Here is a 27374-nt window from a genome sequence, read left to right on the forward strand (position 1 = left end):
ATGGCGGGGAAGCGGAAAGATAGTCCAAAAGGTCCGGGTGAGTCTCCAGTTGGCATTTTTCCATATGAAGTGATCCAATGAATCCCAATTGCTGTGAGAGGAAGGCAGGCAGATGGAGTGATGAGAAAAGCGGGGCATGAACTGAACTTAATTTGCCAAGAAGACCAGTGTCCTAGTAAACGTCAGTATAGTTAAGAGATGAACAAGGTGAACAGGCAGATTACTGAAAGCAGAGAAAACACAAGGTAAACAAGAATATTAACTATGACAAAAGACAAGAAAGCTTTGACAGCCTAACACTAACACAGGTTAGCTGAAGATCAAGTAGGCCGGGTGTCCAATGATAAGCTGGGGTGAAGGTGGGGCATCGGAAGGAGGGCACAGAGGGCTTGAGAGCACCAATTTAACATGAGAGACATGGAAAAAAGTGTGAACCCGTAACAATGGAGGGAGTGTTAGCTTGACCTCCGTAGGGCTAATTACTCTGTCTACCTTAAAAGGTCCATTGTAGGAAACCATGGCAACATTGCAGGTGGTGTTGGATGGACGGAATGGTGAGCTCAGTTTCTTGCTGAGGAAAAAGCAGCAGCTGATAACCTATGAATACTTTAAATGGGAACAAGCCTGTGGCATAGAAGGCAAGAGTTTTGTGAGTATATTCAACCCAGAGAGAAGCAGACCAGGTGGCAGGGTAATGGGTGGTTACACAGTGTGGTCTCAAGCTCTTAATTAAGGTGTTTAGTTTATCCATTAGTCTGTTGATGATAATCAGACCTTAGGCAGGGCTTAGCCCTCAAGGTTGTGCAAAAGGCCTTCCAAACCTGAGATGAAAATTGTGGACCCCTATCAGACACTACTTCTGCAGGGATCCCATGGAGTTGGAAGATGTGTTCCACCTGCCCCAGGAGGCTGTGGGGAATCTTTGAGAATCTATCTGCAATGGTGAGTATGACAGTTTTTCCTGCAGAAACCAGGAGTCCTGTGACAAAATCCAATGTGATATGGGATCATGGGCCATTTGGTTTGGGTAATGGCTGCAACAGTCCTGCAGGACGCTGATTCCGTGACTTGTTCCTGGCACACACAGTACAAGTGGCCACATACTCCCTGATGTACCTGTCCAATGTCTCCGAACAAAAGTGTCTTTTAATCAAAGTGAAAGTCCTACCTCTGCCTGTGTGGCAGGCGAACTTGGAGGTGTGAATCCATTCAAGGACCTTTGAACGAACCACCGCGGGTGCATAGCACCAGTCTGCCAGACCCAATATCTGTTTCCATTTGAAGTGCGCAATAAATGGATCCTCCACGTCCCATGAGACTGCCCCAATCCTGCAGCTGACCAGAAGTATAAAAGGTAACTCTGAGTGATTCAAGTCAGAGTCAAACTGGCGGGGGAGAGCATCTGGCGTTACTTTCCTAGAACCTGGACGGTAAGAAGTTGAGACGTTAAAGGACCAAAGAGTAGCAGGGCTTGCCGAGCATTTAATCTTGTAGCATGCAGTAAGTAAGTCAAGTTCTTGTGATCAGTCCAGACTATAAATGGTTGTTCTGTGTCTTCCACAAGGTGCCTAGGGTGCACGCTGAAGCTAGGCAATTGGTGTGGTGTGTGTGTGTTTGGGGGGGGGGGCTCTAATGGCATGAGGGGAATATCTAGAATATCTAATCGTTTTGGGATTTCAACATTTATTAGACTTTGCTCAGAACCCCAATTTATAAGGGCTTGACGTCACTCCCACGTAACAAGCAGGTCTGGCTCGGATCTGGTATCAAGTCCACTGCTGGCTGACTTCTGGCATGATAAGACGTATGTCGTAAAGATATGGGCCAGGCCTGGCATAGATGGCACTGTCTATGTGATGGCATGCCACATCTGGCTCAATTGTGGTCTGGTTTATGTGGCCCAGGCCTGCAGAAAACAGGTCTGGCCCAGATCTGGCAACAAGCTGGCACTTCTGACTGACTGGTGTCATGGCAGAGTGTATGTCAACCAGATGTGCACCAGATCTGGCAATGACGGCACTGTTTATGTTCCTATTTTCCTATTTTAGTTAGAAGACCCAAATGCCATGTTGCAATACTATACTGCTGTGGTAGCCAATGTTTCAAATGCAGGTTTGACAGGTTTGTGACTTTACACTTTATCCAAAGCCTACTAACGGTTTACTCATGTTTACCACCTGGTGGCTGTAGCTCAGGCAGTGGAGCAGGTCACCTACTGATCAGAAGGTTAGTGGTTCGATCCCTGGCTCCTCCAGTCTGCATGTCGAGAGTGTGAATATGTATTAATGTAGTTAGGAAGCACTCAGTTAAGAGAAAGTGTGTGATTAGGTGAATGTGGCTTGTTGTAGAGAGCACAATCAGGGAGAGTAGTAAAGTGTTATATAAGAATCAGTGTCTGAACAGTTTTGTCATGTTACTTTTGAATGTTCTGGCACATGTTGTTATTACACGACTTGATTAAGGTACACATTAGGCTGATATCTGGGGCCAGAGCTGAAACTGTTCTGGGACAGCACAGGGCCAGCAGTGTGTATGCAACTGGCCTTGTGCTGGCCCATGTGTGGGCCATCTCTGGCAAACCAGGTCTGGGCCACCAAAGGTCCGTCATTCTTTGCGGTATGTCTAAGCACATTGTGTAGGCCATACCAATTTTGTTATGTGGGCTGATTAGCTGGGTGGATGACAGATAAGATCCACAAGAAAAAAAGTTGCTCCCTCTCCTCCGGGGACAACTGGGACCAGCCAATTTGCATAGGTTCCAGTGTGGTGCTGAACTGTGTGTGGAACTAACGTGAGGAAACTTGGAAAAGTTCCCTAACCCTTTCCTTTTCCTAACCTGAAGCAGGCTCATCACGGGTGGTGAGCTGATCTGTCATAGTCTCATTCAACGGAGAAATACCCCCTGTTACGCTTGATCTGGCCAGCCCACCTCCGCTGCTATACTTCACTGACCCTGACGAAGGGTTAGCAATTTTCGAAGTGAACCATTCTCAGAAACAGGTTAAGCAAACGTTGTTTTAAACTGACCTAAAAACATGTCATAGGAGTAGAACGGCAAGGAATGGGTCAACACCCATCACTGCCCCCCTCAGGGCTCGCTCCCGCAATTTGCTGATCAGGTAAGAGACCCACGTCATGTCATCAATGAAAGTGTGCGGAGAGCGACTAAACACTAGGCTACACTGAAGCAAAAACTCACTGCAAGTGGGTCCCTAGAGGGTCCGTAAGTGCGGATACAAGTTAACAAATCTCGTAAATCAATGTAGCTGTTTCTAATTTATATGTTTAGCATTTCTACTGCAGCAGACCGAGACACAGTTACAAACCTGTGTCTGTGAGTCAGGTTCTGTCTAGATGGAAACAGCCTGCCCAACAGGATGTATATTGTGAAGTTTTATGGGCAATAAGCAGGGAGCATAAGAATAAGAGTTTTGGAAACGACCTCCCTTAGATAACAATAGATTTCAGGTACTTGAAGAAATGGCACAACACTGTGCTTATACTTTCCATCTTGGGAGTTCATGGGACTTTTAGATTCAAATATAAAGTCATCGGAATTCACTCACATGTGAAATCTATCAATCTTAATCTATTGGCACATCTTCCTAAAAGTGTTAAGTTTACTAAGATAGATGTTTGTGTTTATTTTTTCTTCATTTAGAGGAGCTTCTCATGTTGCGGAGAGAATTTGTGAGGAGGGTGTCAACAGAAATCCTTACACAGCTCCTTGAAGCCCTTGTTAGTGATGCCATTTTAGATGATTTGGAAAAAGAATCAATAATAGAAGAAAACAAATCCAGAGCAAATAAGGCTCGGTGCTTTGTTGACACAGTTAGGAAAAAAGGAAACAAAGCCTGCAGGATAATGATCAAACATCTTCGGAAACTAGATCCAGTTCTCTTCTCTGAACTGCATCGATCATCATTTGTAAAGAAAGGTGAGGCCACACATCTGTGTAACAAAGGTCTGTTTACTCACTCTCATGTTAATTTAATTTTTCTTTTATTTGTATATATTTTAAAATTTTTGAAATGTGTTTTTAGAACTGTTACCAATCAGGTGCTTTATACACTTTCCAGTGTTTTACCATTGTAAATTATTATGACGTTATGTGTTCCAGCATGATATCCCTACAGTTATAATGACTGAATTATTACTCTATTCAAATGATTATTATTCCAAAATTACTAGCTTGTTATCTAACTATGTAATCCAAAGTTGATCTAAACAATCTAGCTGAACCTAGTACAGGATTTGCCTAATACTTTTGACAATTATTATAGTTATAGAGTATCTCTATGAAACTCATCTAAAGCAACATATGATACTCATCAAGATACATTAAACTATCCATCCTTCCACTTATCCGCAACTCCTACGCCCTCCCCATGATCAGGTACCCCTGCTGGGATAATACGCTGGCTAAAAAAGGAGATAGAAGTCACCGACATCAAGATGAGGAAGCTCGTGACCATGGATGGAGGGTTTCACCCCAACTCCAGCACCCTGAGGCTATATGCCAAGCGGAAGGAAAGAGGCCGGGGACTGGTGAGCGTCAGTACCGACCGCATGCTCAGTGAATACCTCAGGCAGCAGAAACTCAAGAAAGAGGAGGATGAGGAGGAACCATCATGGAAGGACAAGCCCCTGCATAGATAGAGAAGGTGGCTGACATCCAGAAATCCTACCAGTGACTGGACAAAGCTGGACTGAAAGACAGCACAGAGGTACAAATCATGGCAGCACAGGAAAAAGCTCTGAGCACAAGATCCATAGAGGCTGGTGTCAATCACAGCAGGCAAGACCCAAGGTGCAGGCTGTGTAAAGATGCCCCTGAGACAATCCAGCACATAACAGCAGGGTGCAAGATGCTAGCAGGCAGGGCATACATGGAACGCCATAACCAAGTGGCCGGCATAGTGTACAGAAATATCTGTGACAAGTATGGCCTGGAAGTCCCGAGGTCAAAATGGGAGATGTCCCCAAGGGTGGTGGAGAATGACCGAGCTAAGATCCTGTGGGACTTCCAGATATAGATGGACAAAACTCTGGTAGAAGATGGCCATAGTGATAGATGTAGCAGTTCCGAATGACAGCAACATCAGGAAGAAGGAACACAAGAAGCTGGAGAAGTACCAATCGCTCAGAGAAGAGCTCGAGAAGATGTGGAGGGTGAATCACCCGATGGTGAACTCAAGAGATTTAAATGATTTTCAAAAGTGAAAGCAGCACTAACTTAGGACTCCGAGATGATGTCACTGAGGTCAAAGTTTTGAAAACTTGACAGAATTCCTTTTTTCCTCAAGTGCACAAGAACATTAGATAGGGTTTTGTCTAATTATTTAAAATAAAAAAGAATTTATACATCAGAAAAAGATCTGAAAGAAAAGTAATGTCAAAATGCAGGAGAGGGCGCAGTTACATTTCTTTGTTCTGTATAAACAATTCCACAACACACTAATAATGCTAATATCTCTTATCTTTTATTTTGTTGTTTTCATTTAGAGGCTCTGAAAAGGGGTCAGTCCAAACTGAAATCTCACCTGAAGAAGAAGTTCCAGTGTGTGGTTGAGGGAATTTCAGAAACATTAAACAAAACCCCTCTTAATCAGATATACACAGAGCTCTACATCACACAGGGAGAGATTGCAGAGATCAATAAAGAACACGAGGTCAGACAGATTGAAACAGCATCCAGGAAACCAGACAGACCAGAAACAACAATCAGAGAAGAAGACATCTTTAAAGACTTACCGGGAAGAGATGAACAAATCAGAACAGTGCTGACAAAGGGAGTGGCTGGCATTGGGAAAACAGTCTTAACACATAAATACAGCCTGGACTGGGCTGAAGACAAAGCCAACCAGGACATCCAGTTCATATTTCCATTCACTTTCAGAGAGCTGAATGTGCTGAAAGAGGAAAAGTTCAGCTTGGTGGGACTTGTTCATCACTTCTTTACTGAAACCAAAGAAGCAGGAATCTGCAGCTTTGAAGACTTCCAGGTTGTGTTCATCTTTGATGGTCTGGATGAGTGTCGACTTCCTCTGGACTTCCACAAAACTACAATCCTAACTGACCCTAGAAAGTCCACCTCAGTGGATGTGCTGCTGATAAATCTCATCAGGGGGAAACTGCTTCCCTCGGCTCGCCTCTGGATAACCACACGACCTGCAGCAGCCAATCAGATCCCCCGCAACTGTGTTTGCATGGTGACAGAGATCAGAGGGTTCACTGACCCACAGAAGGAGGAGTACTTCAGGAAGAGATTCAGAGATGAGGAGCAGGCCAGCAGGATCATCTCCCACATCAAGAAAGCTCGAAGCCTCCACATCATGTGCCACATCCCAGTCTTCTGCTGGATCACTGCTACAGTTCTGGAGGATGTGCTGGAAACCAGAGAGGGAGGACAGCTGCCCAACACCCTGACTGAGATGTACATCTACTTCCTGGTGGTTCAGGTTAAAGTGAAGAAGGTCAAGTATGATGAAGGAGCTGAGACAGATCCACACTGGAGTCCAGAGAGCAGGAAGATGATTGAGTCTCTAGGAAAACTGGCTTTTGATCAGCTGCAGAAAGGAAACCTGATCTTCTATGAATCAGATCTGACAGGGTGTGGCATCGATATCAGAGCAGCCTCAGTGTACTCAGGAGTGTTCACACAGATCTTTAAAGAGGAGAGAGGACTGTACCAGGACAAGGTGTTCTGCTTCATTCATCTGAGTGTTCAGGAGTTTCTGGCTGCTCTTCATGTCCATCTGACCTTCATCAACTCTGGACTCAATCTGCTGGAAGAACAAAAATCTCAGTTATTTAAAATATTTAAACGAAAAAATAAACCACATTTCTTTTATCAGAGTGCTGTGGACAAGGCCTTACAGAGTCCCAATGGACACCTGGACTTGTTCCTCCGCTTCCTCCTGGGTCTTTCACTGCAGACCAATCAGACTCTCCTACGAGGTCTGCTGACACAAACAGGAAGTAGCTCACAGACCAATCAGGAAACAGTCCAGTACATCAAGAAGAAGCTCAGTGAGAATCTGTCTGCAGAGAAAAGCATCAATCTGTTCCACTGTCTGAATGAAATGAATGATTGTTCTCTAGTGGACGAGATCCAACAGTCCCTGAGTTCAGGAAGTCTCTCCACAGATAAACTGTCTCCTGCTCAGTGGTCAGCTCTGGTCTTCATCTTACTGTCATCAGAAAAAGATCTGGATGTGTTTGACCTGAAGAAATACTCTGCTTCAGAGGAGGCTCTTCTGAGGCTGCTGCCAGTGGTCAAAGCCTCCAACAAAGCTCTGTAAGTAATTTTTTTTTTTTTAAATGGATTGACTCAGTGATTTCTTTGATTAGACGTTACACAGAATCACAGAACAAAATATTATTTCTGCTATTTGTGGTATTCTATGTGTCTTATACTAAATTGAGTGTGCTGAGTCCACATCTATAGTTAGATTCTGCCTATGACATCAGGTTCTGAAGTTATACACAGTATCATTGGCTATTCATACAGACATGAGAAACTGATTTTATATTCTTTATACAGCCACTGTACATAACTACATTTTGCTTCAAAACTGTTAGAGATTACAAAAACTTGTTCACATTAACAAAGGTGTAAATAAAAATGTTCACTTCAGTCTTTATGCAATATCAATACACTGTTCAAAGGTGCTTTAGGCACTTGCTTTTGTACTTGTGAGTGTCTGCTGCAGAAACCAGCAGTAGTCACCCATCATGTTGGGTTTGAAGTGGCCTTGATATCTTGTCTCCATGGTGACAATATACTGGTGGAATCGTTCTCCATTTTCATCACTCACATCACCCAAATTTGGAGGTAAAAAATCCAGATGAGAATGCAAGAAATACATTTTGAGTTGCATCCGGCAGCCGAGTTCTTGATATTCTGCTAACATGTTGCTTACAAGTTCAGCATCGTTTCAGCCCGATTGTTGAAAGGAAAGTTTTGCACAACTAGCACAAATGCATCCCAAGCAGGGAGTTCAAGTTTGTTCAGTTTGGATCTGAATGTGTCATAACACATAATTTGACGGATTTCAGGACGAATAAAAAATACTGCTTTCAGCTTGGCATCCATTTTGGTTTCTCCAAACCTATCCTTCAGATACTGGAAACCATTTCCTTTACTATCCATTGCCACATTCATTAGGCCCAATTTAATGTGAAGTGGTGGAAGGTACACTTTCAGTTGACCAACCAGTGATGCATATACCACATTGTATCAGCCGCCAACAGTATACTTAACTCTGGATGGCCCATGCTTCACTTTGTAATGATTGCTATCATCATACAGTGGGGCAAAAAAGTATTTAGTCAGCCACCGATTGTGCAAGTTCCCCCACTTAAAATGATGACAGAGGTCAGTAATTTGCACCAGAGGTACACTTCAACTGTGAGAGACAGAATGTGAAAAAAAAATCCATGAATTCACATGGTAGGATTTGTAAATAATTTATTTATTTATACACCTCAAACATGGAAAATCTCTGGCTCTCACAGACCTGTAACGTCTTCTGTAAGACGCTTTTCTGTCCCCCACTCGTTACCTGTATGAATGGCACCTGTTTGAAACCATCATCTGTACAAAAGACACCTGTCCACAGCCTCAAACAGTCATACTCCAAACTCCGCCATGGCCAAGACCAAGACCAAAGAGCTTTCGAAGGACACCAGGAAAAGTATTGTAGACCTGCACCAGACTGGGAAGAGTGAATCTACAATAGGCAAGCAGCTTGGTGTGAAAAAATCAACTGTGGGAGCAATCATCAGAAAATGGAAGACATACAAGACCACTGATAATCTCCCACGATCTGGGGCTCCACGCAAGATCTCATCCCGTGGGGTCAAAATGATCATGAGAACGGTGAGCAAAGATCCCAGAACCACACGGGGGGACCTGGTGAATGACCTGCAGAGAGCTGGGACCAAAGTAACAAAGGTCACCATCAGTAACACACTACGACGGCAGGGAATCAAATCCCGCAGTGCCAGACGTGTTCCGCTGCTGAAGCCAGTGCATGTCCAGGCCCATCTGAAGTTTGCCAGAGAGCACATGGATGATACAGCAGAGGATTGGGAGAATGTCATGTGGTCAGATGAAACCAAAGTAGAACTTTTTGGTATAAACTCAACTCGTCGTGTTTGGAGGACGAAGAATACTGAGTTGCATCCCAAGAACACCATACCTACTGTGAAGCATGGGGGTGGAAACATCATGCTATGGGGCTGTTTTTCTGCCAAGGGGACAGGACGACTGATCCGTGTTAAGAACAGAATGAATGGGGCCATGTATCGTGAGATTTTGAGCCAAAACCTCCTTCCATCAGTGAGAACTTTGAAGATGAAACGAGGCTGGGTCTTCCAACATGACAATGATCCAAAACACACCGCCCGGGCAACAAAGGAGTGGCTCCGTAAGAAGCATTTGAAAGTCCTGGAGTGGCCAAGCCAGACCTCAACCCCATAGAAAATCTGTGGCGGGAGTTGAAAGTCTGTGTCGCTCGGCGACAGCCCCAAAACATCACTGCTCTCGAGAAGATCTACATGGAGGAATGGGCCAAAATACCAGCTACTGTATGTGCAAACCTGGTAAAGACCTATAGTAAACGTTTGACCTCTGTTATTGCCAACAAAGGTTATGTTACAAAGTATTGAGTTGTATTTTTTTTATATTTTTTTTATGACCAAATACTTATTTTCCACCCTGATTTACGAATAAATTCTTTACAAATCCTACCATGTGAATTCATGGATTTTTTTTTCACATTCTGTCTCTCACAGTTGAAGTGTACCTCTGCTGCAAATTAATGACCTCTGTCATCATTTTAGGTGGGGGAACTTGCAGGAGTTGCGGGAGTAAAATACAATGCTGTCAATACATGAATATCCAGACATACAAAAACATCCAATTTTGGCACACAATTGGACACCATGCCAGTTGATTTTTTTAGGTATTTGAGAGCAGAAATAAATTAATTTTATTAACAGGCCTAAAAATGGTGTCCAAATGGTCTTACAAAAAATATATTTATTTGAAGAATTAACCACACATTTACATGGCAATGGCCCTTTTTCGCCATGCGCATGGAGCATTTAATATGGTCTCTGGCCCTTTAAAATCTGAGGGGCTGTAACTTTGGTTTCTTTTGGTCAATTTGCATGATTGACACCTCTTTTTAATCATTTGAGGCAATAGAATCACATTTGAAGGGAATCTCCGTCCGTAGATAGAGTTTTCCTCCTAAGGCATGGGCACCAATAAGCAGAGTTCATCCTTTAACATATAACAAAATTAAAATATTCTCATGCATGATCAACGGTTAATCACGGTACCGGCCAGAGTACCGGGAGTAGTTTGGAAAAACAAGAAGACGCAGAGACTGTTCTAGGTGTCATTCCAAACTGACTCAAAGTTTATTCTTTCGTGCAGCAGTTTTATAGACAGACAACAAGTTTCAGTTTCAGACCCTGCCCACTGGGTGGGGTGGCGTCCTGACAGTTAAAAATCCTTTGTTCAGCAAGGGCAATAAAAAAAGCACTCACAAGATCAATAAATCTTTACCGAGATCTTCTACATCCTGAGTTCTGACACAAAAACCAGATGGTCTTCACATAAACATTTTGAGCAAGGTAAAAAGAGTGATTTGTTGGTGTTTTTCCTTCAACCTTAGCATCAACTTTCACACCATAAATCCTTAGTTGACAAGGCAAGAGAAAATAACGGTTAACATAAAGAGCTTTGTTAAGTTACAGAATCTTCAGTCTAATCTCAACATACTTTTGACAGGTCCATTAAACACTAGACATTTAGAATCCTTTAGTGATATAAGTTTGCACATGGTAAAATACTGCATGTAGTTATTTGCATTAGAAAATGTTTAACCATATATACCTAAAGGCACATAACTAATTATGTGTGATCTTTTAGCAGACTTCACTGAGGAATGCACTCAAGGAATGCACTCTGTCCCAGTTTTAAGTGCCTTGTTTACATATAGATGAACTGTTGGATTTTCCAGACCAGCAGGCCAAAAAAAGGGTTACAGAGAAAGAAAAAGACAACTAGTATATGGGCCTTATTGAGTAACAGTTTTCCTGTATAATATCACTACAAAACAATATCCTGTAAATGCTAACCGTAGTGCTAAAATTCACAACAACATTAATGATGATACCAATCAACCAATCAAACGTTGCAATGCCAAAACCCACATGGGCCCAAATTTACTGCATGTGGCTTTTGTCCTGTCACGTGTCTGTAGTTGGGTCTAAAATGGAGGTTGTTAAAGGAAAATGGCTCTGATGCAGCTAGGTAGGCGTGGTAAATACTGAGAATCACGTGGCTACCAGCTACCAGTGTCCCGATTTGTGATTGAGACAAACCTCTGGTCCAAGTGCGTCAAAACAATGATTTTATTAAACACATGTGTGGAAAGATACACATCTTTATATCACCAACACTGATCTTCCGTCAAAACATACTTTCAGCATGGTTTTATTATGTCAGGGTTAACGCCTCTTCTCGCTTTAGACAAAACATCACATGTATAGGTTATAATTAATGACAGTTTAAGTTTCCGTGTTTAACAGCATTTTTTCCTATATGGTTGTCTGGCTCCTCCAGATCCTATAGACCCCGGATCACTAGTTGCCAAGCAGAGACAAAGCAAGATGTCTTTCACCTTTACCCTAGAAATTATACTTCATGTTTATGTGTATGTAAGCGTGTTAGGCATTCATTCACAGCATTCAAGTCACTTCATCAATATATCAGTTCAAACATAACGCTGAACGAAGCTTTCAACCTTCATTAGACTATATGCTTAACTCTATTATGAGCACAAATGCAATGTGTGTAATAACATGATTAAAACTGTATGTTTAATAAATGGAATAAATGTTTATTCAAATGCCACTGCTCAAAGCTTAATAAAAAGTTAAAAAGAATTAACATGATATAAAAAATGATATAAAATGATATGATCCCCACACCAGCAAAAAAAACGGAGGAAATCGGGACAGCAAGCCAATTTCTGTCTTAGCGCATTTGCGCCGCTATGTGTTTTTGTGGTTTTCTTTTGTGGCTCATTCAGTGAATTTTGGTCAGAGCATGGTGAAACTTGGTGCTTGGAGTCAGTAATAGTTCTGGAAGCTAACTGGGCTTTCTTTAGCCTGTTACATGAAGTTTGAAGAATTTCTTGTTCGGTTTTGTTTGTTTAGTTGTCTTCTGCACATTTACGTAACTACTCGCTTAATCATGGCTTGTTTTCGGTGTGTTTTTTTTTTTTTTAGGATGTAGAAATGGTTTATATGACATTTTAGCTTGGATTTAGAGGTTTCTGTGGATACCACACATGTCTAGACTTATATTTCTCACCCCGTGTTATAACCAATTAAACGGGATCTCCTCCTTTTTTCCCCTGGTACCAGGGGCGTGGGGCAGAAAAATAGTATTTTGAGCTGTATCTAACAACAATAATCACAGATTATAAAATCAGGAAAATTACCAACAGAGCAACAAGGAGAAAGAAGGAATTAGAACTAACTGAACATTTATTGATATACAGAATTCATTTAAGGTATTTGGAGATTTGACTCCAATAAGTTTGAAAGCATGTGACCATGGAATTTACGTAGAGTTTAGATTAGCCACCAAACACCTGGGAAGCAGACAGATGTGTGACTACTATAACGGCCCAGAGGCCACCAGAAGTATGGACTTAAGTGCAGACAACACACGGAAGCACGGAGAATTAGTGAAAGCAACAATTTATTTACAAAGAGTGAAAGAAGCCACTATGTAACTAAACCTATATGCGATGTTCTTGAAGTTTAAACTAAAACTTGACTTAACAATAACAAACGATCACTATGAACTAAGGGCTCAGACTCACTGAGTTTAACTGTGATTACCATGAACTATGACTACACCAAAATAAGCAAGAGCAGTACTTTGATTTCACAGTGATAACCTGTGACTACAAAGAACTATAACGATTTACAAGAGCTGTACTATGAGTGATGGTGAACAATAACATACAAAAACCATAAAGCATTAAACATTCCAAACTATCACTGAAGTCCGTGAGTCCCACCCGAGGCTGACGGTAAATGCCCACACAGGAACCCACAGAGTGGGGAGGTAAGGGAGAGGCTACACTGGGGGTCCGGAGCCAGGAAGTTCAGAGTCACTATAACAGAAGGAGACAGGTTTCAAAAGAAGTTTCCGACGCTGGTCCAGAGTGAAACAACAGATTACGAGCAGTCTAACTTTCCACATGTGGGGGCAAAGCGTGGAGGGGGTAATGGTCCGGGTCAGCAGAGAGAAAAGTCCAGAGACGATCCACGATGATCCAGTGAGTCGGGTGGGGAGGCAGGCAGGTGCGATGCGGTAAGGTAGTTATGGCAGATTTGGTTATGATGTCTCGGAGGATAACTGCGAGCAGAAGAGAAGCACAGGTAAGTACGAGCAAAACTAGAAAGATCACACATGTGCTATAATAGCCTACGCTAACTGTGGTTAGCAGATGTTCTAGCGAAGAGTGATTGTGAATTCTGGTCTTTAAAACGGACAGCCAAATTACATCCAGGTGCAGCCGGTCAGTGATAACTCAGCAACTCCTCCCAGAGGTCGATTCACCGGAAGTTACCCAGACCATTACAACTACAGAGCTTCCTTATCTAATTTATACATATGCTTCATTATTGAATGCTAGTGGCAGCATGTACTGAACTATTATCACTAGATGTACCAGTTCCTCAGTGTATTGCATTTAGAGGTATAATTGTGATTTACTGAGTAATTTAAAATTATTTTATGCCCAACTCATATTTCAAGTTGTGTTGTTAATCATGAAATGTAGTGCACACTGACATGTTTTGTTTGTTTGTTTTTTTATTTAGGTTGAACATCAAAAATGATTGCTTATAAACACAAACATTTCTTTCTTTTTCCAGACTGAATGGTTGTTTCCTTTCGAAGAGAAGCTGTGAAGCTCTGTGTTCGCTTCTCAGTTCCCAGTCTTCAAGTTTGACAGAGCTGGACCTGAGTAACAACAACCTACAGGATTCAGGCGTAAAGCTTCTGTCTGATGCACTGCAGAGTCCACACTGCACACTGAAAACTCTGAGGTCAGCTATAATTATATTTAATTTTTCTTAAGTAACATAGTTACCAATTAAAACGTTTAGCTAATAAAAGTATACTTAATCTAGAAAGTAGAATGGGAGGGAGAGCCTTCAGCTTTCAGGCCTTACTTCTGTGGAACCTGCTTCCAGTTTGGATTCAGGAGACACACACACTTTTTACTTTTAGGATTAGTCTTAAAACTTTTCTTGAAACTGTCTTTCACCATGAATACATTTTAACTTCTGTGTTTTAGTTTTTGTCCTTGTGTTGCTTATTTTGTAGACTGAGTGCCTGTAACCTCTTAGAGCGAAGTTGTGAAGCTCTGTCCTCAGTTCTCAGCTCTCAGTCCTCTAGTCTCAGAGACCTGGACTTAAGTGACAATGACCTACAGGATTCTGGAGTGAAGCTCCTGTCTGCTGCAGTGAAGAGTCCACACTGTACACTGGAAACTCTCAGGTCAGGATTCATTCTTTTCCATTTAGTATGATTTAGGGTCTGTATTAAATTGCTGAATAAATAGCTAAAACCTATAGAATCATCAGCTACATTTTATTTTATCTTTGGTTGGATTATAAGGTGGCTTTGAAAGTTACCTGCAGAGTGTTCAGTCGATCCAAATGCTGCAGAAAGCATTCTGTTAGGGACTAGAAAGAAAGACCATATTTCTCCTGTATTCATTGCCTCTCTGAGAATATTAACTTGAACTCTATTCTGATATACAAAGTCCAAAGTTACCAGGCCCCATTATGATTAAAGACATCATCAACAGTCTTTCATTTTCACAATATAATTTCACTTTTCTTCCACCACTGCATGTCATTAACTGTTTTCTGTGCTCTTTTATAATTTGTGTTTTTATTTGGTTCTCTGTTCTCTTGGGGTTTTTTTTTTGTCTGTTTGTTTCTTTTTTAAATCGCTTGTCTTTTCCCTCTACCTGGTTCTGCTATAGGTCTATTCTTCTTAAAAGGGAGTTCTTCCTTCTAAGGAAATATTCAGATTGTTCAGGTGTTCTCTGTAATGTTGTGGAGTCTACTGCTGGCTTCACAACTTGACACCATTGCTTTTATCAGTTGCTGCTTTAGATAGTTAATTTGAACTGAATTGATGGAATACATTAGGGTCATGGTATTTGAAGAAAATGAAAAGCAAAAGCAAATGTTCAGCAGAGTGTTTTCAGAATAACTGTTTTTTTTTTTTTTTTGTCTACAGTCTGTCACACTGTCTGATCACAAAGGAAGGCTGTACTTGTCTGGCATCAGCTTTGACCTCCAACCCCTCCCATCTGAGAGAGCTTGACCTAACCTACAATCACCCAGGAGACTCAGGAATGATGCTGCTGTCGGCTGGACTGAAGGATCCACACTGGAGACTGGACACTCTCAGGTATGGAGAATGTCTGGTAGCGAAGGAAAAGCTGGAAAAATTGTCCTTCCCTTACTTCCTATTTCTTTCATGCTGATGTGACATTAACAATCACACATGCAGGAATATTTTGGGGAAGAGACAGTGGTTCAACTGACTAATAAAATGATATTAATGTAGGTGTTCTCCAAGGAAAACATTTCCAGGAACAACAATGCTAACTGCTTTTGTCCTGCTGCTTGCATTCATTTTAAGAAAAATCCTCTTCCTCCCTTTCTTCCTGATACAGGTCAGATTAAAACCTTAACAGAGAAAGACCTAGGACATGTTTCGCCTGGCTTAGTACAAGAATAGGAAGCACAGGAAACTGTGAGCCTAGCTGAAAAATAAATCATTAGTAAACAGACAGCTCTCCGGGCGTACCCTGCCTCTCAAGTTATGGTAGCTGGAACTGGCTCCAGTCTCCTGCAACCCTGAAAAGGATAAGCAGAAGAGGATGGATGGATGGGTAAACTTTCAGAATTAGAGCTGTGGTAGAACCTGACAAGCAATGGCAGATGATGTCTTGAGAGTTAAAAAGTTGTTTCTGTTCACCTGGATGTAACGTTTTCAGTGGGAGAAACATTTCGTCACTCATCCAAGTCACTTCTTCAGTCTCAGGTGACTGCAGGTTTCCCTAGTGTATAAGGTTGGGGAAACCTGCAGTATTAAACACTTTTATATAAACACACTGTCTCTTCCTCCTCAGTTCGTGGGGAACACGTGGGGTATTACAGGTACTGCGCTTCAGTGGTTTGTATCATATCTATCTAATAGACTTCAATTTGTGCATGTAAATGTAACATTATACATGCTTCCCTTAGGCAGCATCATTAGAAGACATAGCATACATTTTCACTGCTATACAGATGACACCCAGCTCTATCTGTCCATGAAGCCAGATAAAACACACTAATTAGTTAAACTGCAGGAATGTCTTAAAGACATAAAGACCTGGATGGCCGCTAACTTTCTGCTTCTTAATTCAGATCAAACTGATGTTATTGTACTTGGCCCTGAAAAGCTTAGAAATATGGTATCTAACCAGATTCTTACTCTGGATGGCATTACCTTGGCCTCCAGTAACACTGTGAGGAACCTTGGAGTCATTTTTAAACCAGGATATGTCCTTCAATACACATATTAAACAAATATGTAAGACTGCGTTCTTCCATTTGCACAACATGTCTAAAATTAGAAATATCCTGTCTCAGAGTGACGCTGAAAAACTAGTTCATGCATTTATTACTTCTAGTCTGGACGACTGTAATTCATTATTATCAGGAAGTACTAAAAACTCTCTGAAAAGCCTTCAGTTAATCCAAAATGCTGCAGCAAGAGTGCCTTCCCCACTCCCCCAAACCCCTGACAGGCCTTCACCCTCCTCCCCCTCCCTTACTCCCTCCTCCCCACACCTGAAATTCACTGAGGAGATGATGGAGTGGGTCAATGCTGGGCTAAGATCAACCCCCCGGCCCAATCCCTTTTTGTCCCCCATAAACCCCCCACCAGAGCAGCCAAAGGTTCGCCATCGAGCCCCGCCCTCAACAGAGCAATTGAGGTTACATTGCCCAGCCTCGCCCCCCTTAGTTCCTCCTTACCACCTTCATGCCCTGTCTCAGCAGTCTGATGTGTGGAGGGTCCGGGCTGCGAGGATTATGGTAGTGGTAACTTTTCCCAGGAGAAGTTGGGACCCTGTTTACTACAAGGTTTTAAAATTTCTGTTCTTTTAGGTGACAGAAGGAGACATGTGGTCTGGTCAAAACACAGAGGTGCACTCTAACAGATCTTTAAATATAGTAAACATATAATAATAATACCTCTAAAACGCTTAAGTTGGCTTTATTAAACGTTAGATCTTTAGCTGGGAAAACATTTCTAATTAATGATTTAATCACTGAGCACAGCCTTGATTTTATGTTTTTAACTGAAACTTGGTTGGACCAAAGTAACAGTGGAGCTGTTCTCATTGAGACGACCCCTCCTAACTACAGTTTTATCAGTGAGGCCAGGGTGAGCAGGAGAGGAGGAGGGGTTGCTGTCTTATTTAATGAATCATTTCAATGTAAGCAGCTATTTCCTGGAAGTTTTCAGTCTTTTGAATATGTGGCTTTACAGCTGAAGGCCCCATCCAAAGTTGTGTTTCTTAATGTTTACAGGCCTCCCAAATACTGCACAGACTTTTTTTAATGACTTCAGTGAACTGCTGTCTGTGATCTGTGTTGATTTCGACTGTGTAATTATTGTTGGGGATTTTAACATCCATGTGGACAACCCTCAGGACAAAGGGACTTAAGACCTGAGTAACACTCTGGGAAACTTTGGGCTGACTCAGGATGTAACAGAGGCCACACATAATAGAGGACACACTCTTGACCTACTGATCTCCAAGGGCCTGAGCATTTCAAACATTACTGTGTCTGATGTGGGCCTGTCTGATCATTACTGTGTTTTCTTTGAAAGTAAAATCTCAGCCCACACAAATATATCAACAGCAGTGATCACAAAACGGTGTATAACTGAAGACACTAGTGAGATCTTTAACCATCTTCCCATTAACACCTGACCTGTCCAGAGGGTCAGTCAATGAGCTCATCAATAGCTTCAATGCTAAAATGTTAAATGTTATGGACACTATTGCTCCCATTAAGATGAAGGTTATCTCTGGAAGGAAGAAGTCTCCCTGGAGAAACTCCACACTGGTGAAAAATGAAAAAAGAGAGTGTAGGAAAGCTGAGCGCAGATGGAGAAAAACAAACCTCCAGGTTCACTATGACATCTATGAAGAGAAACTTCACAATTATAATTTACAACTGAGGAGTGCAAGGAGGTCCTACTTCTCTAACATCATCAACAAAAACAGTCATAATGCTCGGGTCTTATTTTCTACAGTTGACAGGCTAACAAACCCTCCTGTGTCAGTGGCAGCTGAACTTCACTCAACCATGGCCTGCAATGACTTCGCCAAATTCTTCAAAGAAAAAATCTGACAAGCAATTGGAACATCAACAGCAGATCCAGAATATGTACTGTGTCCACCGAAAAACTGTTTAAACACCACGAAACAGTTTCACCCTATTAACAGCAAAGACCTGGAGGACATCTTAGGTCAACTGAACTCCTCCTCCTGCTGTTTAGATGTCCTGCCAACAAGTTTTTTTCAAAAATGTCTCAAAGACTTTAGAGTCAGACCTGTTACAGATTGTCAACTTTTCTTTAATATCATTTTTTTTTTCGGAACCACTAAAAACTGCTGTAATCAAACCTATATTGAAAAAGGACAATCTTGACAAGACACAAATGAACAACTACAGGCCGATCTCAAAACTCCCATTGAAAAAGCAGTTTCTCAACAGCTCAATTACTTCTTAAAACAGAATAACTGCTATGATGCCTTCCAGTCAGGTTTTAGACAGAACCACAGCACTGAAACTGCTCTGACCAAAGTGTTTAATGACACATGTCTGAATACAGACAGTAGAAAAATGACAGTCTTAGTTTTACTGGATCTCAGTGCAGCATTTGATACAGTTGACCACAACATATTACTCAAACAACTGGAGAACTGTGCAGGTCTTTCAGGAACTGTACTAAACTGGTTCAAAACAAACTTAGAAAACAGGAATTACTTTGTATCAATAGGTAACTTCACATCTGAGCAGACAAGTATCACATGTGGAGTTCCCCAAGGTTCCATCTTGGGACCCTTTCTGTTTAACATTTTCATGCTCCCACTGGCACAGATTACAGGGAGTGCAGAATTATTAGGCAAATGAGTATTTTGTCCACATCATCCTCTTCATGCATGTTGTCTTACTCCAAGCTCTATAGGCTCGAAAGCCTACTACCAATTAAGCATATTAGGTGATGTGCATCTCTGTAATGAGAAGGGGTGTGGTCTAATGACATCAACACCCTATATCAGGTGTGCATAATTAGTAGGCAACGTCCTTTCCTTTGGCAAAATGGGTCAAAAGAAGGACTTGACAGGCTCAGAAAAGTCAAAAATAGTGAGATATCTTGCAGAGGGATGCAGCAGTCTCAAAATTGCAAAGCTTCTGAAGCGTGATCATCGAACAATCAAGCGTTTCATTCAAAATAGTCAACAGGGTCGCAAGAAGCATGTGGAAAAACCAAGGCGCAAAATAACTACCCATGAACTGAGAAAAGTCAAGCGTGCAGCTGTCAAGATGCCACTTGCCACCAGTTTGGCCATATTTCAGAGCTGCAACATCACTGGAGTGCCCAAAAGCACAAGGTGTGCAATACTCAGAGACATGGCCAAGGTAAGAAAGGCTGAAAGACGACCACCACTGAACAAGACACACAAGCTGAAACGTCAAGACTGGGCCAAGAAATATCTCAAGACTGGTTTTTCTAAGGTTTTATGGACTGATGAAATGAGAGTGAGTCTTGATGGGCCAGATGGATGGGCCCGTGGCTGGATTGGTAATGGGCAGAGAGCTCCAGCCCGACTCAGACGCCAGCAAGGTGGAGGTGGAGTACTGGTTTGGGCTGGTATCATCAAAGATGAGCTTGTGGGGCCTTTTCGGGTTGAGGATGGAGTCAAGCTCAACTCCCAGTCCCACTGCCAGTTTCTGGAAGACACCTTCTTCAAGCAGTGGTACATGAAGAAGTCTGCATCCTTCAAGAAAAACATGATTTTCATGCAGGTCAATGCTCCATCACACGCGTCCAAGTACTCCACAGCGTGGCTGGCAAGAAAGGGTATAAAAGAAGAAAAACTAATGACATGGCCTTCTTGTTCACCTGATCTGAACCCCATTGAGAACCTGTGGTCCATCATCAAATGTGAGATTTACAAGGAGGGAAAACAGTACACCTCTTTGAACAGTGTATGGGAGGCTGTGGTTGCTGCTGCACGCAATGTTGATGGTGAACAGATCAAAACACTGACAGAATCCATGGATGGCAGGCTTTTGAGTGTCCTTGCAAAGAAAGGTGGCTATATTGGTCGCTGATTTGTTTTTGTTTTGTTTTTGAATGTCAGAAATGTATATTTGTGAATGTGGAGATGTTATATTGGTGTCACTGGTAAAAATAAATAATTGAAATGAGTATATATTTGTTTTTTGTTAAGTTGCCTAATAATTCTGCACAGTAATAGTCACCTGCACACACAGATATCCCCCTAAAATAGCTAAAACTAAAAACAAACTAAAAACTATTTCCAAAAATATTCAGCTTTGATATTAATGAGTTTTTTGGGTTCATTGAGAACATGGTTGTTGTTCAATAATAAAATTATTCCTCAAAAATACAACTTGCCTAATAATTCTGCACTCCCGGTATAAAGAACAACAAAATAAACTACCACAGCTATGCAGATGACACACAAGTATATATCACAATGTCACCAGGAGACCGAGGCCCTGTACAAACTCTTGGTAAATGCATTGAGGAAATTAATGACTGGTTGTGCCACAATTTTCTCCAACTAAACAAAAACAAAACTGAAGCAATAGTCTTTGGTGCCAAAGAAAAACGATTACAGGTCACCAGAGAACTTCAATCTATACACCTAAAAACCACAAACCAGGCGAGAAAATAAGACAATAACAAAATCAGCTTACTATCACCTCAAGAATATTTCAAGGATAAAAGATCTGATGTCTCAACAGGACCTGGAAAAACTAATCCATGCATTCATCTTTAGCAGGCATGATTACTGTAACAGTATCTTTACATGTCTACCTGAAAAATCAGTCAGACAAATACAGCTCATTCAGAACTCTGCTGCTCGAGTCCTCACTAAGACCAAAAAAGTGGACCACATCAGTCCAGCTCTGAGGTCTTTACACTGGCTGCCTGTCTGTCAGAGGATAGACTTTAATGTTCTGATGCTGGTCTATAAAGCTCTGAATGGTTTAGGACCAAAATACATCAGTGACCTCCTGACCCAGCATGAACCTTCCAGATCCCTCAGGTCATCTGGATCCGTTTTTTATCAGTTCCGAGAGTCAGAACCAGACACGGAGAAGCTGCATTCAGCTTTTATGCTCCTTATATCTGGAACAAACTCCCAGAAAGCCTCAGATCAGCTGAAGCACTCAGTTTATTTAAATCCAGGTGGAAGACTCACCTGTTCTCAGCTGCATTTAAATAAAGCACCAAATCCACACTTTTAAACTTAAATTTCAAAACTAACATTTTAACAACTGATTTTATCTACTGTTATTTTTTTTAATCAATTTTAAATCATGCTTTTTAATTGTTTTTGTGTTTTTCTCTGTAAAGCACTGTGAATCACCTTGTTGTTGAATTATGCTATATAAATAAACTTACCTTGCCTTGCCTTACTGACAGGCTTCCTGTTAAATCCAGAATTGAATTCAAAATCCTGCTCCTCACATAAAAGGTCTTAAATAATCAGGCCCCATCCTATCTTAATGACCTTGTAGTGCCATATCACCCTATTAGAGAGCTTCGCTCTCGCTCTGCAGGCCTACTTGTTGTTCCTAGAGTATTTAAAAGTAGAATGGGAGACAGAGCCTTCAGTTTTCAGGCCCCTCTTCTGTGGAACCAGCTTCCAGTTTGGATTCAGGAGACAGACACTATCTCTACTTTTAAGATTAGGCTTAAAACTTTCCTTTTTGCTAAAGCATATAGTTAGGGTGGGACCAGGTGACCCTGAATCCTCCCTTAGTTATGCTGCAATAGGCTGCCGGGGGATTCCCATGATGCATTAAGTTTTTCCTTTCCAGTCACCTTTCTTACTCACTATATGTTAACAGACCTCTCTGCATTGAACCCTATCTGTTATTAATCTCTGTCTCTCTTCCACAGCATGTCTTTATCCTGTCTTCCTAGATGGCCCCGCCCCTCCCTCCCTGAGCCTGGTTCTGCCAGAGGTTTCTTCCTGTTAAAAGGGAGTTTTTCCTTCCCACTGTCACCAAAGTGCTTGCTCATAGGGGGCCATATGATTGTTGGGTTTTTCTCTGTATCTATTATTGTGCGATCTATTGTACAATATAAAGCGCCTTTAGGCGACTGTTGTTGTGATTTGACGCTATATAAATAAAATTCAATTGAACATCGTGCACCACAGAGCTATGGAGAGCTAACAGCTGATCCCTGGTGTAAACATCAGGAACATGACCCAGTCTCCGAGCACAAGAACTGTAAAAAGAGAAAATAAAAACATAGCTGTCTAAAAAAAGTACCTCTCCATTATGTGTACAAGCAAACTGGATGTAAACAAAACCAATTAAAAAGAGAAAAACTCAGCACTGGGTAGAAGCTGCTGAAACAGCATCCCTGCTCGCACAGCAGCAGAAGATGGCATCTACATCAGTATAATTAACAAAAAGACTTCAGGAAGGTTTCTTCATCCTCTTTTAGAAACCTCTGAATCCTCTGTTTGCTTAGGTTCAAAAAAGGTATTGGTCAATGTCAAATAGACCCATTTGATTGCCTGTAAAACAAATGGTCACAACTCCTACCTTTAACAGCTCTTTTTTTTTCTCTCCTTGTTTTAAACATTTTTCAAATTATGATTATTATCAGCCCTGCATAATAATAATAATAATAATAAGAAGAAGAAGAATCATAAATTGTATTTATAAAGCGCCTTTCAAGACACCCAAGGACACTGTACAATAGCTAAAAACACATAATAAAACAATGACAATGACACAATGAAGAACAATAAAACAAAAGCACAAGATAAAACTAACAAACAGTGGGTTCACAGTGAATATGCAGATTTGAACTGATGGGTTTTGAGTTGGTTCCACAGCCTGGGAGGAGAGCAGCTAAAAGCTCTGCTTCCCATGGTGGTGAGACGGATGGAAGGCACAGAGAGCTGTATAGAAGAAGATCGAAGTGAGTGGGCAGAAAAGATAGTGCTTAACAGGTCAGAAAGATAAGGAGGTGCGAGGTTATGAATGGCCTTGAAAGTGAGCAGAAGTTTGTATATTATCCGGAATTTCACTGGGAGCCAGTGAAGTTCCTGAAGAACAGATGATGTGCTGGTAGGAGGGGGTTCTGGTGATAATGCTAGCAGCAGAGTTCTGAACCAGTTGAAGCTTATGGAGGGATTTTTGGGGAGACCATGCAGAAGAGAATTGCAAGAGTCAATACGGGAGGAAACACGACTGTGGACAAGAATGGACATAGACTGGGTGGAGAGAGAAGGACGAAATCTGTTAATGTTGTGTAGATGGAAGTAGGTAGAACGGGTGAGATTATTGATGTGAAATTTATAGGAAAGTGAACTGTCTAGGATGACACCAAGGCTCTTAACCTGAGGAGAAGGGAAAACTGTGGAGTTATCGATTGTGAGTAAAAAATGGTTCGCCTTCAAAAGCTTGGATTTGGTGCCAATAAGAAGGATTTCAGTTTTATCCTCATTGATCTTGAGAAAATTAGAGCTAAACCAGGATCTTAATTCGGATAGACAATCTGTAAGGGAAGAAGGTGGCAGGGAGGAATCAGGTCTGCAAGAGAGATATAACTGGGTATCATCAATGCACCTTACAGGATAAGGTGCATTGAGGCAAATGTTGTGTATATACATAAAATTGAATTGAGCTGAATAGGAGTCATGCACATTTATCACAGCAGAAGTAATACAAGCAGCAAAGGCAGGTTGGGGTTCTTTCCAGCTAAACTGAAGAGGAATATAAAGATAATGAAGGTCCAAGTTTGAATTAGTCATATTTCATTCAATACAGTGGTGTACTGACGGGAAGCAGGATCAGTCTAAACCCTCAGCAGTTTGATCCATGTATGGTTTGAAGTGTATTTGTAAAAATGTGTGACTGTTCCTTTATCAGTGTCTAACAATATGTGTATGAGAGCCATGTAATGTCCATGTGTGCATGCTGACTGTGCTGCTCTGACCCCCCTCCTCCTTTCAGGGTGGAGCCTGCTGGAGTCCGATGGTTGAGACCAGGAGGTCTGAGGAAGTGTAAGTGTGTTTTTAATGGGATTCATGAAAACAAAGCAGCACACATTCAACCATCTTCATCATGTCAGGAGTCATCATCAAAGTGTCAATCAATGAACAGATGATGGATCAATAACTGCAGCTGGATTGTGTTTGTTCTCTCTATCAGATTCCTGTCAACTCACAATCGACACAAACACAGTGAGCAGAAAACTCAAACTGTCTGACGACAACAGGAAGGTGACACGTGAGGGGTATCAGTCATATCCTGATCATCCAGACAGATTTGATGTCTATTCTCAGCTGCTGTGTAGAAATGGTCTGACTGGTCGCTGTTACTGGGAGGTCGAGTGGAGAGGAGACATTTATATTTCAGTGAGTTACAGAAGAATCAGAAGGAAAGGAGGCAGTAAAGACTGTGAGTTTGGAGGGAATGATCAGTCCTGGAGTCTCTACTGCTCTGATGATGGTCCTCGTTCCGTCTGGTACCATAACAGAGGGACATTCCTCTCCTCCTCCTCCTCTGTCTCTAACAGAGCAGCAGTGTATGTGGACTGTCCTGCTGGCACTCTGTCCTTCTACAGAGTCTCCTCTGACACTCTGATCCACCTCCACACCTTCAACACCACATTCACTGAACCTCTTTATTGTGGGTTTAGGGTAGGATTCAGAAAGGAGATTTCTGGAATTACAGTCGGTTCTGGTGCCTCAGTGTCCCTGTGCTGAGTTGAGTGTAAAGAGTGTCCTCCTGTTAGAGAAACACTGACTCTTGAACAGATTCAAGAGTCAGTCTGTATGATATGTATATGTGATTTGTCTGTATGTATAAATTTTGTATGATAATCCCCAGGCGTCCATCTTGTGTAATGGATTGAAATCAGATAGTTTCCCATTGTATAGAGGAACGAGGCAAGGGTGCCCACTGTCACCTCTTTTGTTTGCCATGGCTATCGAACCATTAGCTGAGGCTATAAGGACGGCATCTGATGTACGGGGTTTGCAAATCGATTATGAGCATAAGATCAGTTTATATGCAGATGATGTTTTAATATTTATTTCTGATCCAGAGACATCAGTACCGGCTTTACTTAACATTATTGATACATTTAGTCAATTTTCTGGCTATAAAGTAAATTTGACTAAGTCAGAGGCTATGCCAATTGGGAGCTTTAATTCAGTGCCAACTAGACCGTTTTCTTTCCCCTTCAAATGGTCCCCCACAGGTTTTGTATACTTAGGGATATTTATAACTCCAGAATTTAAAGAAATGTATAAAGCAAATTTTCCCCCTCTGTTTGAGAAGGTAAAGCAAGATTTGGAGAGATGGAATTCCCTACCTGTTTCTTGGCTAGGACTTATAGCTTTGATTAAGATGAATATTTTACCTCGATTGTTATATCCTGTCCAAATGATTCCGGTTATATTTTCAAATAGAGTGATGAAGGATCTGAATGGTTGGCTAAGCTCTTTTATATGGAGCAAACGTAGACCAAAACTTAAGATGGCTACACTGCAGCTCCAAGGTTCAGTAGGAGGTCTAGATTTACCAAATATTAGAACATATCAATTGAGTACTCACATGAGTTATATTCATGACTGGGTCACAAATAATTCACACTCTATCTGGTTGGGGATTGAAACCTCTCTTTCAAAGTATCCATTAAGGGACCTATTGTTTTTTAAGAACTTTAAAGATATTAGATTGAGCTGTGATAATCCAGTCACACTTAATACACTTAAGGCCTGGCGGTCAGTATGTCGAATTGAGGGAATGTTGAAGCTAACATCTATGTTTACTCCTATTGTGAATAATCTTGACTTTCAACCGGGGATGTTTGATATAGGTTTTAAGGAATGGAAGAACAAAGGAATTCAGAGACTGAGGGACTTATTCTCCGATAATGTAGTTATGCCATTTGACCAATTGGTTGAGAAATATTCTCTCCCCAAACATGACTTTTTCTGTTACTTACAGATAAGGCATTATATTTTGCATAGTACTAACTTTAGTGAGAGTCATGAAGTCTCTCCTGTTGAAAAATTATTATTTTTAACAGACAAAGAGGTACCTGTGAAGATATTTTATAAGGCTTTATATTCTGTACTCTCAGGGACGTCACAGAGGCTTAAAGGCAAATGGGAAAAGGAATTAGGTATAGTAATTGATGATGAGGAGTGGGAAGATGTCTGGAGTTATGCCAAATCAATATCAGTTTGTAATCGTACCAAAGCAATAGTTAAAAATCATACACAGAATGCACATATCTATGTTTCGCAGACATCAATATAATCCTACCCTTTCACCCATGTGCCTCAAATGTAAGACAGTAATTGGTACCCTAACTCACAGCTTCTGGTCATGTTTGAAATTGCAAGAATATTGGTCTAATGTGCTACTTGAAATGGAGAAGATTTTCGGTTGTGAATTGGAGATGGACCCTCTGTCTCTCATACTGGGCCTCCCCAGCCGGCGATTAATATCCAAGAATAATAGGAGATTGTACTGTGTTCTCACCTATGCGGCAAGGAAGAATATACTACTCCAATGGATTTATGGAAAAGTACCAACTATTAAAGGTTGGCAAAGAGTAGTGTTGGATTTAGTGCCACTGGAATATCTTACATGTATACTGGATTCAAAAACAGATAAATTCTTTAAGGTGTGGGAACCATACTTGAACTATGTGGAACCTGATGTTTCTAATATTATGTTACAAGGATTCTCTTGAGTGTTTAAACTGTAATGGAACTGAGCTGTTTTTTATTTTTTATTTTTTTTGTGTTTAGTTATCAGTTTGTTGTTTGTTTTATGTTTGTTTGTCTGTTTGTTTATTTTTTGGTTTTGAATTGTACACTGTATTATGTTATGTAATTATGTACTATTTGTGAAAATAATAAAAAAATTAAATAAAA

General features: G+C 41.3%; 1 protein-coding gene across 1 annotated transcript; it reads left to right on the forward strand.

Annotated features, from left to right (window-relative positions):
* Window positions 1–27374, forward strand: LOC113015885 (protein NLRC3-like). The gene is made up of 8 exons (XM_080294767.1): window positions 1–37; window positions 4397–4576; window positions 5506–7300; window positions 13978–14151; window positions 14432–14605; window positions 15359–15532; window positions 24433–24482; window positions 24631–27374. Exons 1-8 carry the CDS (start codon window positions 1–3, stop codon window positions 25185–25187), a joined length of 3141 nt encoding a protein of 1046 aa, XP_080150893.1. The 3' UTR covers window positions 25188–27374.

The sequence above is a fragment of the Astatotilapia calliptera genome, chromosome 3 (genome assembly GCF_964374335.1).
Source record: "Astatotilapia calliptera chromosome 3, fAstCal68.1, whole genome shotgun sequence".
Lineage (NCBI taxonomy): Eukaryota > Metazoa > Chordata > Actinopteri > Cichliformes > Cichlidae > Astatotilapia > Astatotilapia calliptera.

What these genes read in the sequence shown, in the direction of transcription:
- LOC113015885 (XM_080294767.1), top strand. Translation starts at nt 1, where the DNA reads ATGGCGGGGAAGCGGAAAGATAGTCCAAAAGGTCCGG. An exon ending in TGCACACTGAAAACTCTGAG is followed by an intron (nt 14,152 to 14,431) that starts GTCAGCTATAAT and finishes CTTATTTTGTAG; the next exon opens with ACTGAGTGCCTGTAACCTCT. An exon ending in TGGAGACTGGACACTCTCAG is followed by an intron (nt 15,533 to 24,432) that starts GTATGGAGAATG and finishes TCCTCCTTTCAG; the next exon opens with GGTGGAGCCTGCTGGAGTCC.